Source organism: Episyrphus balteatus, chromosome 1 (assembly GCF_945859705.1).
Source record: "Episyrphus balteatus chromosome 1, idEpiBalt1.1, whole genome shotgun sequence".
NCBI classification, from domain to species: Eukaryota; Metazoa; Arthropoda; class Insecta; order Diptera; family Syrphidae; genus Episyrphus; species Episyrphus balteatus.
This window is the reverse complement of record NC_079134.1, coordinates 14,308,173-14,328,968: the sequence shown is the minus strand read 5'-3', so window position 1 is coordinate 14,328,968 and position 20,796 is coordinate 14,308,173. Positions and strand designations below refer to the sequence as shown.

The 20,796-nt window shown below is 30.4% G+C and overlaps 1 protein-coding gene across 1 annotated transcript; it reads right to left on the bottom strand.

The window, feature by feature from the left end:
* Nucleotides 1–121: 121 nt before the first annotated feature.
* LOC129920967 (glycogen phosphorylase) lies at nt 122–20,404 on the bottom strand. Its single transcript, XM_056002553.1, has 4 exons — nt 19,868–20,404; nt 2,404–2,932; nt 737–2,343; nt 122–674 (listed from the first exon to the last, which is right to left on the bottom strand). The coding sequence occupies exons 1-4, from the start codon at nt 20,108–20,110 to the stop codon at nt 525–527; spliced, it is 2,529 nt and encodes an 842-aa protein (XP_055858528.1). The 5' UTR covers nt 20,111–20,404; the 3' UTR covers nt 122–524.
* Between the last annotated feature and the right edge of the window lie 392 nt (nt 20,405–20,796).

Genomic DNA, 20,796 nt, shown 5'->3' with positions numbered 1-20,796 from the left:
TTTTTGTAGTTTTCTTTTCGAGAATCAACTCGAATAATATTTTATTTTTTAATTTATTATTCATAAAACTTTAACAATAAAGCATCTAATCTAAAATTTCTAATAAAAAATTAAAAGTTAATTTGTTTTTATATATTTTCTTTTGTTTTTATATTTTCCTAAAAAGTAAATATATATAATTTTTATATCAATTATATTTATTAATTTAAATTTTTTATTTTTATAAAAATAGGTATTAATTGGTTTGCCTGAGGTCATGTTTGTTTCTTTCGAGAGGTGGTGGTGTTGTTGTGCTTTAACGACCATTTTTTGTTGTTTTTTTAGTTGAAAAATAGTAACTTAACCGAATTCATTTATGTAAACAGTTAGTATTTAGAGGTGGACGTTAATTTGATTTTCTTTTTTCACTGAAACCTGCTGAATTATTGGCAGTTTATTCTTCTATCTTTTTTCTGATGATGAGTTTATGGCTTTTTTTTCTTCATTTTTAATTATAAGATTTTTTTAAAAATTAAATAACAAATTTAATTTGCATCAGTTGGAGCTGGCAGCTTCTCCCATGAGGGCTCAACACCCCAAATTTCGCGGGCATATTCAGCAATGGTACGATCTGATGAGAATTTACCGCTGGATGCGATGTTATTAATTGACATCTCCAACCATTTGTTTTGATCCTAAAAAAGAAAATTTATCATTTGTATAAGCTTTCAATTTTAAGACTTGAAGTCGATCTTACCTGATAGGTCTTAGAAACCATATCTTGAGCCTTGATGTAAGCGGCAAAGTCAGCCAACAAGTAGTAACTATCATATTTCAACAGAATATCGGCGATGTTCTTGAATTCATTTGGATTGCTAGGGCTGAAGAATCCTCCTTGGATCTGGTCAACACACTGTTTGATCTCTGGATTGCTATTGTAGTAGTCATAGGCATTGTAACCCTTCTTCTTGAGAGCTTCAACCTCATCGACAGTCATACCGAAGATGAAGATATTCTCCATGCCCATTTCTTCGGCCATTTCAACGTTAGCACCATCAAGAGTACCGACAGTCAGAGCACCGTTCAACTGGAATTTCATGTTTCCGGTACCGGAAGCTTCAGTACCAGCTGTAGAGATTTGTTCAGACAAATCAGCAGCAGGCATGATACGTTCAGCCAAAGTTACACGGTAGTTCTCCAAGAAGATAACCTTCAGCTTATCTCCAACAATTGGATCGTTGTTGACAACATTTCCTACAGCACAGATCAACTTGATGATCTGTTTGGCTACATAGTAACCTGGAGCAGCCTTGCCACCAATCATCACAGTACGTGGTGTGAATTTGGCCGAAGGGTCCTTCTTGATGCGATTGTACATGGTAATGATGTGCAAGCAGTTCAAGAGTTGACGTTTGTACTCATGGATACGCTTAACTTGAATATCAAACATGGAAGCAGGGTTAACCTTGATGCCATAGTCAGCTTCCAAGTGTTCAGCAAGACGAAGTTTGTTTTCTTGCTTGACACGGGCAACATTCCTCTGGAAGTTGGGGTCCTTAGCCCACTTTTTGAGTGCAGCCAATTGTTCCAAATGAACTGGCCATTCGTCACCGATCTTCTCACAGATCAAATCAGACAGACCAGGATTGCAGAGCAACAACCAACGACGGGGGGTAATACCGTTGGTCTTGTTTTGGAACTTCTTGGGAGTCATTTCATAGAAATCATGGAAAAGGGCATCCTTGAGGATCTGAGAGTGAATAGCAGCCACACCGTTGACAGCGTGGGAACCAACAATTGACAAATGAGCCATGTTGATGCGTTTCTCACCGTCTTCCTCAACGCAAGACATGCGACGCATGCGTTCCATGTCTCCATTGAAATGCTTCTTAACTTCTTCCATGTGCAAGAAGTTAATGTGATAGATGATCTGCAAGTGACGTGGCAAGATCGATTCCAACAAAGATACTGGCCAGCGTTCCAAGGCTTCTGGCAAGACGGTGTGATTGGTGTAAGCACAGGTCTTGGTGGTAATTTCCCATGCCTTAGCCCATGGCAGCTTCTCTTCATCGAGAAGGATGCGCATCAATTCTGGAATAGCCAATGAGGGATGGGTGTCATTGAGCTGGATGGCAACCTTGTCTGGGAAGTGATCGAAGTTGTTACGGACGGCTTCCCGGCTTCCGAATTTGGATGATTTGTAACGACGGATGATATCTTGAAGGGTGGCAGCGCACATGAAGTATTCTTGCTTCAAACGAAGTTCCTTGCCCTCGAAGAAGTTATCGTTGGGATAAAGTACACGAGAGATGTTCTCAGCCAAGTTGCGGTCCAGCACAGCTTGGATGTAGTCACCATCGTTAACTGGAAAAAGCAAGAATCATAAGCTTCAAAAAAGACTAAGAACGTTTTAGGAATACTTACAGAATTTCAAATTAAAGTCAATTGGACTCTTAGCTGACCACAAACGAAGGGTATTAACAACATTATTGCCATATCCAGGAATTGGATTGTCATATGGCATAGCATAGACAACTTGTGTGTCAACCCATTTCTTGCCACCGGCTTCATCAATCACACGACCATAGAAATTAACTGGCAACATGAATTCGGGACGGGCCTTTTCCCATGGGTTGCCATAACGCAACCAATCATCGGGTTCCTCCACTTGTTCACCGTTGCGAATCTTTTGGGCGAAAATACCGTATTCATAACGAATACCATAACCATAGGCAGCCAAACCAAGAGTAGCCATAGAGTCGAGGAAGCAAGCAGCCAAACGGCCCAAGCCACCATTACCCAAACCGGCATCTTCTTCCATTTCTTCGAGTGCTTCAATATCGAGACCGATTTGGTACATGGCCTCTTCGCATTCACTTTGGATGCCCAAGTTGATCATGGTGTTTTGTAGGGAACGACCCATGTAGTATTCCAGAGAAAGATAGTACACACGCTAGAATGAGAAGAAAAAAGAAATAACAAATTAGTCAAAGAAAATAAAGTTATAATGATAGGTAATGATGGTTTGCTTAAATGGCGCCCAATGTCAAAATGCCTGTTCAGAATTTCAGAAAGATCACCTGCGAACTTGTAAATTACTTTTTTGTTTCTATAACTCCTAAACCTACTTTCTGCGTTTTTTTTAAATAACTTGGGACACCTGTGACCTGTCTTACCTTTCATATATTGATGTAGAGCGGCTTCTTAAATGTGTTTCTTCTTACAAAGCATTCTCTCTGAATATGAACTCGATGGTAAGCAAATGAGTCTTCATAGAAGTGCGAATATTACCCCTGATCTATTCTTTTATTTTCTTAAGTTTAACTTAAATGGCGCCCAGTGTCAGACATGATTTAAAACTGCTTAGGGAATCTAATTTATAAAGAAACTTAAGACAAAAGACACTTTTCATGCGAAGTGTGTGATGAGATTATTTTCCATCTCACTCAAACTCAGTTTGAACTAAAAGAAAAACTTAGTGCTGCTTAAATGGCGCCCAACGTAAAATTTTCATCAAATTCAGTTTGAATACTTAACTCGTTAACTTTGATCCGAAAGTTGGACACGAAAACCTATTTCTTAATCAAGAGAACCTTCATAAACTCACTTTGTGATCAACTGGAAGATCTATTCAAATTTCAAATGTCTAAGTGCCAAAAATAAAATGAAATATCATTACATGAACATGAACATGACATTTAATTTGTTCAAATTTCGACTTTTGGATTAGGCGTGAGAGTGCATTGAATTGAAAGCTTTACACATCAAAAATCAACTCTCAGCTCTCTGAAACTCTGCTTCAAGAACGAAGGTAACAGTAACAAATAATTTTATATGAATATGAATGGCTACGGAAAACATGCTAAGGATTGTTAACAATGGAAACAGTTTTAACCGTGAAAAATGCTTTTTGTGGTTGATAAAAACTAATGGAAAAGCTGCTATTTTGTTTAAAAATTCACTAAGCTACAGTAACTTGTATTCAAATAAATGGCGCCCAACATAGGACCTTGTATAAATGCTTTCCTTAATGAATTAAACTCATAACGCATGAGTTTAAAGCGCAATTAGTAAATTTTGCATTGAAATAGGGTTGCAACAAATGTAAGCAGCCCTGTTTTATAGATGAAATCGGACAATTTGAAAATATAAGAGAATCAGATTGGATTGTATTTTTTATTGAGACTTAAAAAACGAGATAGTTACCTACATGAATACATAGGAATACATATCTGGACTTTTCTCTCTTGTATAATGATCGGAGGCTGTAATGTATGGCCTTTCTTTTCGGTTGATTTATTTTTGGGTGCCAACATGGCTTGTCTTTTTCATTCTTAAAGAGTATCATAATTCTCGCTCACGAACTAAAATAAGAGAATCAGAATTGAGCCTTTTTTTTTGACAAAAACAGGGTTTCCACATTCCTTGTCCTAATTACTAAATGCTGTAGCTATTGCATTTTTCCTTTTAAATAACGTTGCCTCATACAGATTCGCATATTAAAACTCCATTATGATATAATTTTTTGTTCCAAACTTAAAAAAAAACACCCTTTATAATCTCAAACGAGCACCCAAAATTGAAACTGAATACTTCAAAGATTTTGTATACTTTAAGGCGCAAGATATAACTATAACTGAGCGAAAAATTGATCGAGAGTACCGAAAAAAAAAACAAATATTCAAAAATAAAAAAAAAAATCTACACAACACAAAAATATACACAAAAAATGAGAAAAACAAATTTTACGTAACAGTCGGTAAGATAAAAATAAGTTCTTTTTTCTTTTCTTTGTTGGTACCTACCTGATTACATTTCCTTGATACTTGAAATTGAAATTGCTACAAAAAAATAAATTGAATTTACTTTCATTGTCATGAAACAGACGCTGGCAGTGACATACATAATTTTTTTTTAATCCAACTAGTCAAGTAAGTCAATAAAAGAAAAAAAAAAAAAATAATCTGTTCAAGATCATTACCAAATGAAAACAAAAACTGCATCTCGATCTCAGATTTTTAGAGAACAAATGAAATAAGAAAGTAACTTATCTAGAATAAGGTCAACAACAAAAATCTCAAAATAAAAATAAGAAAACAAAAATTAGATGAGAGTAGAGTCAGAGTCAGATAATGTTTTTTTTTTTTTTTAATTTTGTACAAAGATAATAAAACAAGAAACAACATGTGTTGACTGTTGAGTTAAAGAGATGAGACCTGAGAGAATTATTTCTTTTTAACATTCTCTTTTGTGTAGGCTCTCTTAAATCTATAAATCTATACATTCATAAGATACAAATTTTCATAGTCAAGTCAATTTGGTTGCATTTCGATTACCGATTTATACTGTGAAAAACTGCACTTTACATTTTAATACTTAAAATGTATTCGGTTTCACATAAAATATGAACGATTGATAGCGTTGATATACTGATTCAAAATGACTCAGAACTTATATTCTGAAATTTTAGAGTCTTATGTTTCAAGAAACTGTTTAAAATTGGAACTTTTTTCAAAATGTGAGACAAAACTTTGAAATTTGGCAAAACATTGAAATAGAGACAATTTACCATCCATAACAAACCATACATCATAAAAAAAAACTCAAGATAAAATACAATTAGTCACACCCGGAACATTAAAAACAAATAAGATGTACATTGCACTTGTATGCAAAATTTTACATTGTTGAAAGAGTATTGAAGTTTATATAGGTAAATGCATAAAAACGAATAATTAAATTTCACTTTTAAGAAATTTGATTCGCTATTCGAATATCTGAGCATTAAAAGGATCACGCTCGTAACAAAAAATTGAATGAATATGTTTTACTATAGTCATTTCTCAAGATGAATTCGTTTGATATTGAACAATAGCCAAATAAATTCATAAGTGTCACGCCCGTAATGATGGAAACAAATGAGTTACGCAATTTTGTAAATATAAATGGTTACAGAAACCTTTTTCTAACTTAACCTTAACAACTATTAATACTTGGATTTGGACAAAATCTATGGGAAATTTTGACTGTGATAAATTGTGTCATGACTTAAAATTGCAACTCTACTCTTCTGATTATAAGACATTTATTTGTGTTTGCATTCTTTGAGTAACAAACAATTAACAAAACACTTTTACTATTAGTTCGCTTAGTTTAGGTTGGTAGTAGGTACCTAGGCAACTCATTTATAAGCTAATTGAGTTCTTTTTTTTTTGTATTATTTTTAAGTCAATAAAGACAATTAGTGGGTATACCTCAACTTTTTTCAGAAAACAATTTTTGTTTTGTTTTCGATATTCGTTATCTCGGTTTTCTTTTTTCGTTTTATTTTTTGAATTGTTGACCATGACATAAAGCCTGTATTCTGTATATTGCAATGCGTCTTATTTGTTGGATGCCAAGATTTTTCCCCCACTTGATCATGAGACTTAAAATTAGATTTAAGAATTTCAGTAGGGTAAAGTCGGGGGATATGGCACCCATTTTTGTTTTTCGTTATTACTTGAGAAATAAAGAAGATATCTATTTCGAACAAAGGCAGGTTTATTTTAAAACTATTTCTTAAATGCAAAATAGGTACATAAGTGTAATTCAAAGATAATTTCTTGTTATTTTTTGCAAAAATAAAAACCATTAAAAAAAACATGATTGAAAAAATGGAGGGTGATATGGCACCCTATTTCTTCTTGATATTTTTTGTAAAACTTGTTGCATGTGTTGTTGAAAGACGTACACGAATCATGAGACCAAAAGTGAAATTATGATTACTGCCTTATTCCGCACTTTTCAGTCAATCTGAAAGCTATTTGGCAAACTTTTAGGTTCTGGTCATTTAAGCCTTCTTAATGTAGTGAAGTGTGAAGGGAATCGCAAAATGCTTAGGTCCTGCTTTTTTTTGACATTCAACAGCTCCAACGGCTGCTGTGATCTGGTTTTGAGTCCACTTGGCCTGGTTTGCTGAAGTTTTTTGTAAATGCAATTGTCAGTTGAAAAATAAATAGGTTCAAAAGTAGATGCGGGGGAAATTGCACCGGTGCCATATATCCCGAAGTTCTTGGGTGCCATATCCCCCATTTGACTACACTTCTGTTTTCTTCAAATGACACGAATAATCACGTTTGCTTAGTTATGGCAATGAGCAAACACAAAAATACAACCGTTACCGTTGTTTTTGTGTTAAAATGAACCCTCAGCGTCAAATACTTTTGGAACCACAAGTACAACAATTTTACACAAAAAAACTTTTCGGTCAAATTGAACTCATTTTTTTGTTTGTCCATTTTTTAAATTTAAGTGGCAATGGCTACTGAGGATCCGAATGCATCCACTGAAAGCTTACGTCAGACTGAATTCTATTTTGCTCTTTTTGCTTTGAAAAGAAGTCATTAAGTGGGAGATATTGAAAGGGTGCCATATCACCCGTGGTGCCATATCACCCGACTTTACCCTATGTCAATGTATATTGTATTAGAAGGAAGAAGACATTTTATATAATGGGGTAGACAAATTGACGATTACAACTATTTGTAAGAAGAAAAAAAAAAACAGGTAGGCAAATGTAAAAAATTTAAAAATTCAATTACTTAAGTGTTTTTTCATTATTTCAACTTAGTACTACAGGAGATAGGTACGTATTTGTAGTTAAAACATAAATATAGTCAAATGTATAGTTTAAGAAAAAAAAGTATACAAACAATATTTCACCTATTTTTTTTTATTTTGACCCACATCCAATTAGTATCTACGTTTCGATTCATTTTGATAAATTAATCGATAAAGAATATTTTTATACACATTCAAAAACTTGAAATACACCAAATTAAAATTTACTAGACTAAAGAGCAAAAAATAATAGATAAGAACTCTCATTCATTCTGAACGTGCGTGGCCTACCAAAATGATAACAATTTTATTAAACAAAATAAAATCTCAAATCTAATTTTTCCAGAAATGTCAAAGACATGTTTTTTATACCAGTAAACAACGTGATTACTGATTATGATTACCATGTGGTAGATGACAATGAGTAATTCATCATTTAGCGAAAAAATAAACTCAAACAAACTATGTATTGATAATGTTGTTTAAACAAATTTTGTTTTGCGAAAAATATGCACCTACATTTCATACAATATCTGACCTTAACCGTTTAGTTATACATAAGTATATGTAAGGTACTTTCTCGTTGTATAAAAGCTTGTTATCAGGTGAAAATAAGATTAAGTAGAGGTTCTTGGAGTGGTTGCTTTATACCTACAGGTAGGCAACGGCGTATACAAGGGGGGGGTCACGGGGTCATGACCCCCCCCAAGAACTCAAAACTTAAACAAGAAATTGTTATGTTATACTCAATTCCTTTAAGAAAGACCGTTTTCAAAATATTGAAGTTTTAGAACATACGAAAATGAAAAGTGAAACAAATTTTTGGTATTCAAACAACCTATTTTACCATTTTTTGGGGATGCGATCATATTTTTAGCGAATGCTATGCTGGATTAGGATTATTTTCATTAGTTCGATAATATTACAAATTGACAGACACTAAGTTGAGTTCTGCTGTAGAGTTTTGTGTAGATTTAAAATCCGAACAAGAATACATATTTAGAGCTTTAAAAAAAAATTGAATTGGGTATGTAAAAAAAAAATCACCATTAGAGCAACTTTCCCTATAAAAATAAACGGATTAATCCTCAAGAACTCATCGATTTTCATACATTACTCAATCTTCAATCGCGTTTTAAGGCAAACTATAATTTTAGTCCAGTGAATAGAGACATTTTACTATGAAGCAAATGGAAAAAATAGGGACAGGCTGAAATCTTGCATAACTGAAGATTTTTGAGGTTTGTTCAATTTTTGGCAAAAATCTCAGTTTTTACTATAACTACATAATTGAATCATCTGAGAATATTCGGAAAGCATTGATATTTCATAAATAAGTACATTTTTACAAAAAAATTTTTGGCCGCCATTTTGAAAAATGCCTTTTTGTGATTTTCTCGGCTTCAGTTTGTTGTAGAAAAGATTTGTTTGTCTTGTTTTGTAGAAAAACTCATTCTTTATTTTTTTTTTAATTAAAAAACTTTTTTTTTGTAATGTTTCCGTATAAAAAGTTTTCAACGAAAAAATGTAGGTAAAATTTTCGGAGATAGTCGTCAATATTACATTTTTTTCTCGATTAAGGTTCATCTAACCGAAAAAATCTTATCATAATTTTTGTACAAATCTAAATTTACATTTATATTATGTTTTTTTTTTGCACGCCCAAAACTGTTTAAGTTATAACGAGAAAAAATTCACGACCACCCCGAAAATTTTACATTTTTGTGTCACTTCTAATACGAAAACAATACAACAAAAAATTATTTAAAACAAAAATTCGACAATTAATTTTTAATTTTGTCTGTACTGAGGTAATTTATTCAAAAATTATCTTTAAGGTGTAATAGCACCGTATAGACACGAAACCGAGTGTCATTTTCATCAGTATATAAAACAAAGAAGAAACTTTATTTTCTTTTAAGTTTTTTCTAAGCTCGATTTGGTGTATCAAACTCCAAACTAAATTTTTTCATTCAATTTTAAAACAAAATTAAAAAACATTATTTTCAAATGCGATTCGTTTGCCTGAGGTTAAGAAGACTTTTAATTCAAAAGTTACCACTGTTTATTACATAAAAAAAGATTTTATTTTTTATTGTAACTTTTAAAATTACTTTAGGCTAGCGGAAAAAATATATACATAGTTGCTTTTAGGCAAATTATTCAATGGAAGCAAACGAATCACATTCCGTTTTTGTTCGATTCAACTATCACATTTTCCACCTATCAAAATTGTTGTGCCAAAAATTTTGGCATGACCCCCCCCAAGAAGTAAACCTGTATACGCCCCTGCAGGTAGGATTTATCTTCAATTTTAATAGGAGGCTTTTCGTTTTTGGTTTAAAATGTTCCTATATTCTTGGGTTAAAATACTTTATGCTTGCCTTTAAGGCAGTGTTTTTTTAAAAATTTAGTTTAAATCTTAATAAAAATGAATTCTACTGTTTGGTGGGCTATAGGTCTAGCTAAATCTTAATCATTTTAAATCACAATCAATATTTTTTAATATTTAATCTTGATCAATAATTAAAATCTTAATAAATATTTTTTTTCTAGTTATTACACAATGGTCTTAGTTTAATCTATAATTATATTAATATTTGCAATGATGATTTGAATGTTATTTCTATATTTATGACAATTATAACACTCTGCGTTACTTTAGTACAAATTTCAGTTTTATTTATAAAACCATAAAAATAACAGTTTTATTTATAAAACCATAAAAATAACAAATGAACAAATGTCAAAAATGTCCTTACTGTCAAAACTGTGAGCTTAAAAACTCTGTATAAGAATAACAATAATATAAATGTCAAAAATGCGGTAACTCAGTGGTAACGCAATAAGTACTTACACTTTTTCAGTGAAATTGAAGCTACCAATTCGTTTAGCTTATCCCAACTTATCAATGACTATAATTTATTTAAATAGTGACAACAGGTCGAACTAAATACGCTCGTTAAATTAATGTATTTAGTAACTATGTTCACTTTTATAGCTTTTATAATCATTAGACTGATAAATCTGTAACAGTGATTTGCGAACAATTCAAAAAATTTTTTTTGTTATGTTCTCCATGGTGTAATGGTTAGTTCGATGCCCTTTTCAATCATTGTAAGAAGCACTCTCAACTAAGCTCAGTATTTTGTGCTCTCTCTTCTCTATAGTTTGAGAAGGCAGTTGCCAATTAGTAACATTTTTATTAGATCAAACTACGGTGCTAATAGTTCTTTAAATCATTTAATAACTATCTACAATAAAAATTCAAATATAATTATTTCCACCAATGTTAATGTTAAATCAGTTAACTTAAGAAAAATATTGTTCATTTAAAACAATCTATAATACGAACTATATGTAAGTTTTCTTTTATTTTGTAATAATATAATATATAATTGTTATTTTAATTTTAAGAAAATGTACTTATGTACCGTTAGTATTTAACGAAACAAACTAAATCCGTTGACTATTTTTTATATTTTACGTTGCGTTTGTACCCTCACGGAATAACGCAATAAAGATCTCAGCTGGGATTATGTTCATACCTATAGGAAAATTTAAATAAGACGATGACGATGACGGCGAGATAGAAGTGCAAATTTTGTACTAGTAAGTGATAACTTTTTTTATCTTAAAGTTTTAGATCTCTTCATGTTAAAAACTAGAACAAATAGGTATAGAACAATGAATAGATTCCAACAGACTTAATTATAAAATTTTAAATTGATGGTAAGTTTAATTGAAATGAAAACCCAATTTGGCAGAACATTAATTCTAATTTTTGTTCATAGTGTAATTTGAAAATACTGTGTTCAACATAAATTGTAGTAAATGTTAGGAGCTGTCGACTCACCTGTTCAACAAAAAACGTCAGTTGTACCTAAATAATTTCACACCACATTGTCTAATTTAAATTAGCTGCGCTGCGCTAATATAATGCAATAATTTAGTTTGCCAATTTGGCTAGATTCCAAAAATTAGATTTATATAGTAATTTTTTTTTGCAATTCTTGACTAAATTTGGTGTGTACCTAACAAAGGATTGTTATTTTCTTTTTTTTATCCAAGATTTTTCATAGGATTTACAAATATGCATTTTCTATTAAAGATAATCGGTCGTATTCATTATTATTAAGACAGATTTAGATAAAATATATTTGTTTTTTTTTTTTAACAAAAGAAAACCCCATAAATGAATTTGATAATTATGATGTCAAATGTCATTATTTTAAGTATATAATAGATTTTTTTCAATAAACCGAGTTTAGTTAAACATTGCAATGAAAACGTCAATGAACAGCAGCCGAGTTTATTTAACTTATTTAGCTTAAACTGTGGACTTAGAAGTTTTAACTTTAGTAAATCTTAATGAATATGGCCCAATATGTTTTTGTTTTTGCAATAAAATGCATCCAAAAATAGTTAAGCAAAATATATTATTAATATGACAATTAGTTTTACTCTGTTTATAAATACATTTTAAAATTAAACTTTATTATCACCTGTAACGTGAGATCGATGATGTGCATCATCGATAAGCGATTAACCTATTTTGATGCCTTTTATATTAATTATTTGTTAATATAATTCCAGTTTCTTAATAATGTTATCCCACTGTGGAATAATTATTACGCAATGTTCAAATAATACCTATTTATGATGAAGAAGAAATTTCGCATTTGACATTGCCATTTGTTGTTAATTCATAAAAAAACAATTAATCATAATCACGAAATGGTCAAGTGTATTTCATTCAACTTTATACCAAATCAAGAGCAGATCATAGACCATTTTAAAAACATCGATAACTTTTTTATTTGTTATTTTTTTTTTTTTTGTTTGTTCATAAACAAAATTTTGCTAATTGGCGTGAAGGCATTGCTCATCTAACAAGTGTAGCACTACTCACAACCGTGATCAAATGGAGCATCAAAAGGGCAGTTGGTTATCGATGATGTTAATCAAACTCATCGCGCTCGCGGAAAACAATATTTTTTGCATGGCAAGGGTGTTTTAAGTTTCAATGTTAGAAAAGATATATGTAGAATTATTTGCTGTTTCTAACTATAATCTATTTTTAAAACCTTTTGCAATACCTAACGATGCATCGCGGTTTATTAACAGTTGACCTGATTTTACAACAAAGCAGGATTGCTTATCATATCATTTATTATTGTCGTCAAACTATTTTTGGATGTAATATAATATAATAATGCATAAACAAAAACATATTTGTTTGAATAGTGTCTTATCAGGAACTTATGGAGTTCATTATGGAGCACATTTTGCAATAACACGAAGTTAGATTACCAATTTGGAAAGGGTGTGGGATAGCTTAATGGAGGGATTGTTCTTGTTATCCATTAAATAGGTATGGAGACATTTTGATAGATTGTTATTTTTAATTTATTTTCCAAGCAAAATCAGTAGATAACTAGCTGAGACAAAATGCAGCGAAAATGATATTCAACAGAGATAAAAGAACAGTATTTGTTTTGACGTTTGTGTTGCGGTGACAAAAATCAACTCTTCCCACGCATAAAATAAACAATTTATGAAACCTACCATTGGGGTTTGTAATACACTAGCTCAAATAAAATTAATGGGACAGCAACAATTTTTGATTTTTTTAAGTGATTTTTCATAGTCTGTATCGCAGTATAATCATTTTTATCAAAAAACAATACCGACTTCCATGTATCAAAACTGGGTTTTATGGCTTTTCTAATAGTTCCTATAGCCAAAAATTAACGAAATTGAAATGGGACTACATCGCAGCCACCAGCTTTCCAATATAAAAAGATTAAATTATCTAAATTGGTTCACTCAGTACAAAATTATGAGGTAACAAACACAAAAAAAAAAAAACAAAAAAAAAATACAGACGAATTGAATATATCCTCCTTTTTGGAAGTCGGTAAAAAAATGATCTGGTAATGATAAAATAAAAAGCATTTAACATGCTACAATCTACTAGTTTTACGATCTTAATACTAACACCGAATCACTTTATAGAAAATTCAAGAATGCACTTAATATATTCATTTAATTCTCTACAAAAAAATAAAGTCAACTGTTTTAGCTCATGTTGTTCTTTCATTTGTTTTTGAGAAAAGCTAAAAAAGATAAAAATGAGGTTTAATTAATTAGTTCAATTGACCTGAAATAAATCTTCAAATTTACAAATTTATTCATACAAAAAATTTAAACTCTTCAGAAAAGGTTAAATTTTGAGAAAAAAATTATTTAATTTTAAAGAAAAAAACTATTTTTTTTTAAATTTGTTCCTTTTTTTGAAAATATTTATTTTTTTGTTATCACTTTTTTTCAAATAATCATTTTTATCAACAAAAAAAAAAAACCGACTTTCATGGATCAAAACTCTATTTTATGGTTGTTTTCTTAGCTTCTTTAGCCATAACTGGACGAAATGAAATGGGACCTGCACTCCATCATAATAAAGTGGTTTCTCTGAGTTATTATTCAAACCATTGATTAGCTTGTTGAAATGTTGATGCATTGATGATTCATCATTAATTAACACATTTTCAGTCTTTTCCTTTAGATAATCGTCAACAATATATTAAAGGTAGTGAGAGGAGCCATGCAGTTATGTAGCATTTTTATGATTTTTATAGGAAAGGTCTCAGACTTTATTTGGTAAATTAATTTATTCACATAACACCACGTACAAACGTATGTATGCATATTCTTTTTTAGCATTCATTATCAGTTTTTGTTGTTTAAAAATCAATGAAAAACAAAACAAAAAAACAATTGTTGGTTAGGGACATACATATTAACTATACAATTTTGAATGCTACTCCTGGTTTTATGTAACAACAGTTTTAAATATTTCCAATTGATAAATTATCTATGCTATCTATGAGGTTATGACTTTGTAGTTTATCTTATTCACTTTCGTTCATCAAATCCAATTTTAGCCAATCTCTCTACTGCTTCAAAATTGGAAGTTAAGGTTTTTGGTTGATTCCCTATACCCTAGAGGGAAACTTTTTTTTCCAAAACGGCTCTAACGATTTTGATAAAAAATAATATGGGTACGTTGTGCAAAACAGATTCTACTTTCGAATAAAAAAAAAATACTTGAATAGTTATAAAGGGAACTTGCCATTTCTTCGCTTTTGACTTTCCAGTCAACGACTAAATTGATTTCAAAGAAAATTACTATACAAAAATTCTTGGTGTTTCTTAAATTAAAAAAATTAAATCTTTTAACTAAACGCAGTGAAAAGCATTTACCCAAATAGTCAAAAAAGTGTGTTTATGATATTTTCAAATAATCAAAAATAATAAATTAAAATTGCTTAGATTTTCACCTATTATAAAACATCGCAAACATGTTCTAGGTTTGAATAAATACATTTAAAAATGTGTGACTGTCGTATGGCATCTCCAAATACAAACAGACACATCTTATAGCAAATTTTGTAAAACAAGTCAAGTGAAAATAAAAATTTCCATTCGATGTTAGTATGTATGTGCTCGTATCTATATATTTTTATGTTTCGCGATTTTCTTCTTTTCCTTTTTTTTTTTACATTGTCATTGCTTTATTAAATAATGGTTTCAACAAGTGGATTCCATCTAATCTTCTATCTACAGTCTACATATGAGTCTATCTGTTTTGTTTTTATTTTATATTTTATTTCCTTCTCACATCTCTACACCCTTACCATTATGGGTGAATTTGAAAAAGCTGTGTAGTGTAGGTATATAAAAAGAAAACGACAAAATAAAGAGAATACACAAAGCTTTTTATTTTCCTTTTGACAGTCTTTCACCAACCTCTTCTCCCTTAACACATTCAATTGAGAAACCAAATTCAACGACCTTTAATGACCTTGGAAGTAAATATTAGAAGAAAATTGAAGAAGAAACAAATTTTTAAGGCGCAAGACATTGGTCATAAATTTATTTAAACAAAATCGAAATTTTACCCAAATTTTCTTTTTGAGAAAATTTAAAAATAAAGAAAAGAAAATATATCTTTTGTTAGATGCAACGAAAAATTAGTATAGAATATAAAGCTCCCTAACGTCTTTGGGGTATGTCTTGTAGGCAAAAATAAATAATGTATATTCTTTTTTTATGTGTGAACTGAAGAAAAAGAATTTCGTTTCTGCCTAAATTATAATTGACATTGGAGAAGGACAAATTTATTTGGTGAAAAATTTATGCGAATATGATTGAATTTCTCAAGTTGGTGATGTCAATTTCATTATTTTTTGTTTTTACTTGGGTGTTTTAATATAAGGTGTTAAAAGAGCAAACTATGTTTTTAATTGATGTTATAAAGGAGGTCAAAAGACTTAATTTTTCAGTACCTCTTATAAACCTTGACTGCTGTTCGAACTTTGTCAATATCGACGAATGTTTATGATATATTATGTAGGTTTTCATTGTTTGAAAAGAAATCATTGTTTTTGGCAGATCTTATCTTTAAATTATGTAGGTATGCAAGAAATGTTATTTTTCTAAAAGAACAGTGGTTCAAAAAAAAAAAATATAATGCATGACTGGGTCGCACGTACTTGTTCTTAAGGTAAAAGTTGCTTAGAAAGTAAAAGCTTTTTATAGCATTAATAGAAGTATAATTTTAATTTTATTTTATCATAAATTTTATAAGAAATGTTAAAAAAGTATTACAACCTATCTTTATAATTATGAAAACACCGTTTTAAATCAGATTGATATAAGGAAACTCTCCCTCAAAGAGATTTTGATATACCATACAATCAGGCCAAATTATAATTTACCCCACTTGAACCCTATTACAACGATATGGTACATCTTTCAGTGTAGCGTTAACTTGAAAAGTCCAGTCCCTTCACTTCATATATTAAGTTTCGACTGACTTCACCTATATTGTTGATGGTAAGAAAATGCTTCAAAATAGTAAACTGTTTTCATCATTTGCTTTTATTTACACATATACAAATTGTCAAACAAATAGCGCGCATACGCCACAGTGACCGTTTAACTTAATGCCGTTTAACAAAATGCTGAACAGCGTAGACACATATGTAAGTATTCATGAATTAATCATAGTCCAAGGAAAGCATATAAATTGATATGAAAAATTGAATTTGGAGGAAGTTTTGAGATGTGTCGATTTTGAAATAGATTAAATAGATGCTATCAATTGTTTTCAAGAAATTCTTTCAACAAAAAATCATGTGTATACTTAAGATTGAAACTGCATTACTGACAACAATTACACGGTGTTACAAAAATGAGGTTTCAAAATATACGCGGGCGGAGACCTATCAGGTTTTGTAGAGCTAGTCGCACTGAATACGAAACGGTATTTGAAAATCCCCTAACACCCCCAAAATCTGAAGTTACGGGCAAAAAACGGTTTTTTGGACCTTCACCCATTGAAAAAATTCTAGCTTCGACAATTTTTTACCCATTTTCGATTTTTTTACAGTTTCTGATAGAAGATAAATATACCTTTTCAACAATGTATAAAACATGTAACTCGGTTAAACCACTTAGAATTTATAAGCTGTCAAAGTTCAAAAATTCCATTTTTTCGTCATTTGCCCAACTTCGGCATCAATTTAAAGTATATGTTTTCAAAACAACATGCTATTTAAAAAATATATTCTGAAACTATATCTATTCCTCAATCAATCGAGGTATTTTTTATGAAAATCACTTCAAAATTGGCTTAGAAAAAAAATTTTTCGATTTCAACCCAGATACAGAAATTCGAACTTTTAGGTATAGAACAAAAATGTTGTTTCGGCACGTAGTAGGATAACTTGGGCGAAAGGATTTTTTGATAACGGGTTTTTGTAGAGGAGCTCAATACAAACATTTTTTTCTTTGAGAGGGGGGTCTCTCTCCCCCCGTTTAGGTGGGAGGGGCATTTTTCTAAAAAAAAATTATCAAAATAAAAAAAAAATTATTTCACCAACGTTTCCGAAAGGGAAAATTGTACATTTGATTTTAATTTTTAAATCAATATAATCATCATTCTCTCATCAGCATAATTGACTCGTAAATTAAAAAGCACTCGTTCAGCACTTACAAAAATAACAAATTAGGGTATTGCTAATATTTTTGTTTTGTTTTTATTATAACAACGAACGGCGAGAACGACTGATTAAAAGTGATCAGAGAACACTTGACTTGCCGGCAGTTGGCAACTACCCCAACATTTGAATCAGCAATCAGTGTTGTTGTTGTTTTTATTTTTATTTATTTTCTGTTTTTCAATAGTAACTGGTAGAGAAAGAGATAATAAAAATGATTATGGAACATGGTCCGTAGAATATTGGTGGTGGAATTTTTAGGACTTAAACACAAAAAAATAATCCAAAATAATTTAATTTACAAACATATGTTAAATAAATTAAAATGATGGAAACATTAAAAAAAAGTTTGATCAAATATTTAATAAAAGTCCACAGCTGGATTTGGAAAAAAACTTTAAAATCCAGAGGGGATATTTCGGAACAACCGAACAGCTCCGATTTTGATGACTATTTTCAAATGTCGGCTATTAAAAATACTTTAAACTCTATGAATTACCGCTAACGTTGGTTGCCGTATTGTTAAGAATTTGTGAACAAACTCAATTTTTTTTTTTCAATTTTATGAATTTTTAAATAAAAATTTTATAAATTAAATGGTATTCAACAAAAAAAATCTTATGACATTTTCTCACAAACTGAGTTCAAACATAAAAAAAAAACTATTTGAACAGAACGACAACGCTTACAATTCTAAGCTGAATATTTTTAAAAAGTCGTCTTTTATTTTTAGATCAAATTAGTCCAATGATGCGTTTCTTTTCTAAAAAATCGGGCCACAGTTCAGAATTTTGAAAAAAAAAAATTTTATTGAAAAATTTAACCTGCCTTTTTTTAATTCGTTATTAAAAAGACATTCAAAATTGACTAGACCCTTTTTGTTGTTAGTTGAATTTAGAAGGAAAATATTAGTTTACATGAACTACAATTTATGAAAATAAATAATATAAAAAATGTAGGTATTTATGATTAATGACAGAAAAACAAAGAGCATAGCGAATTGTACCGTTAGATATGTTACACAAATTTTGGTCTATAATAAAATAAATAAAAAATTTCAAAGGTACGAAATTAAAAAAAAAATATTGATCGACACATAAAAACAAAGTTTAAAAAAATTCATTGGTCCGTTTTAAATTGAATTGATTTTACAAAAAAAAAAATGAATTCGAACTTTTTTTTAAATCAAAAAATTATTTTATAAACATTTTACTTGATTTACGTTTTTTTCCAGAACAAAAAAAAAATAAAATAAAGCACAAAAGAAAATTCTTTCAGGTTTCTTAAAAGCTTCCTAACTTGATTTTTTTGTAAATCGGAAAAGTGGCTTAGGAGAGAAAAAAAATAAAAACAAAAATAGCTCTTTGGAAGCTACTGTTTAGAAATAAAGCCACATTTATTAAGCCATTATTTAAATGACAACACAGCTCCAAATTCGATTATCTATAAAAGTGGGTGAAATCCTAAAAGCCGGTTTTAAAATAAAATATGTAGGTATATTTTCAAAATTACTTAATGAATGGTATCGTTATTTACGGTTCTAAAATACGAGTTGGAGAATCTCAACCCAAATGTAAGTACCAACTTTGAATTGAATCACCTCATCATCCCTTTGGTCTGCTGTCATATACACACAAGCTCGATTTTTGTTATGCTTTTTTTATATCTTTTCATAATATCGTTTAGGCTCTTTACATCTTATGTAAGCTACCTTTTATCTATGCTAAAACTTTCTTAAAAATAATAAGAGTAAATCTTCAAAAAAAACAAATTAAAAATAAAAGTTTCAAATTCCATTTAATTTAATTGTTTTTATGAAAAAACAAATTAAGGTAGATTTTTTGATAACCTATGTTAGTATGATTATTTTTGTAATGAATTCTTTTTTCCGTGCCAACTTATATACTGATTATGTTGATCTTGTCTATGTCTTAGAATTCCTTTAGGAAATTAGAGACGAAAAACTTTCTCGTATCCCAGAAACCCCCTAACCATTTTATGAAGGATAAACAGACACACCCCACATCTAGTCTACTAATCGCACTCCTACTCTACCACACCCGCTACTGTGTGACATTGAACATTTTCTTGACATTTTTTTTCGAATGTCTTGTCCTCCTTGCTCTTATCCCGCTCAAAACGATAGACAGACTTTATGACGTACTATGTTAAAAAAAAAAAAAAACTAAATTCGATTTTTCTTTTGCACTTCAACTAACCTTGGGATCCTTCTCATAGTAATGCTGTTGGGTACGAATCCATCTCGATACCATATTATCCTTGACTGTGTTAGCCAAAGCGAAATAGTAATCCCTCGTGGTGGCGACATTACGATCCTTAACTAAAGTGTAATGCAAATGACGGTTGAAAGTCTTCTTGACTTCAGTCACATTGCCAACTTCAGCGATACCGCGGACACTGATCTGCTTCCGACGATCGGCATCGGTTTGAGGTTTCGACATTTTTTACTAATTTATTTGTTGTTAAAATTAACAAGGATATTCAAATGTTCTTGTTTATTCACTTTGTTTTAAGGACACGAATAAATTGACCTTTATTTTTGATTGTTTTTTTTTTGCGTAATGCCACAAAATGCGTGGGAGATACCGAAATTCTAATAAACTTTCCTGGACAGTACTATAATATAACGACACTGAACGATGGTACTGGTGGTGCTGTCTTCTCGAACTCTGGAGCACTTCTCAGCTAAAATTGCGAGCAACGTTGCTTGATATGTATAAAATTAGAGAGATATTAATAAAATTTTAGTTTTTTTTTTTGTTTCTATACGAAAATTAAAGAGAAGATTCAATTTTTATAAGAGAGTTTGTATAAATGTATTTTTGTGGACGGAGTGGAGAGAATAAAAAAAGAAAAAAAAAAATATAAGAGATTTTTTTGTTTTTATTTATTTTTGAGTATTTTTTTTTTAAATTTTCTTATAAATCACATGGAGCTTGAATGTTTGGTTGGTGAAGTCTTTTTTGTATCTTTTTGAAAATAAATTTTTATTTCTAAAAGATATTGGGACAACAGACGATATGTGTCCCTGTTTTGATGAAAGAAGATTGTGATTTCGATAAATGACACCGGCCAATTGAACATACAAAAATTCTGTGAATGATTTGGATTTCTCTTCTGATTTTTA

Excerpts from the sequence above, each read along its gene's own strand:
- LOC129920967 (XM_056002553.1), bottom strand. The coding sequence starts at position 20,110 with ATGTCGAAACCTCAAACCGATGCCGATCGTCGGAAGCAGATCAGTGTC. Across the intron at positions 2,933-19,867 it reads ACTATGAGAAGGATCCCAAG|CGTGTGTACTATCTTTCTCT; the intron begins GTTAGTTGAAGT and ends TTCTCATTCTAG. Across the intron at positions 675-736 it reads TGGTTTCTAAGACCTATCAG|GATCAAAACAAATGGTTGGA; the intron begins GTAAGATCGACT and ends TTTCTTTTTTAG.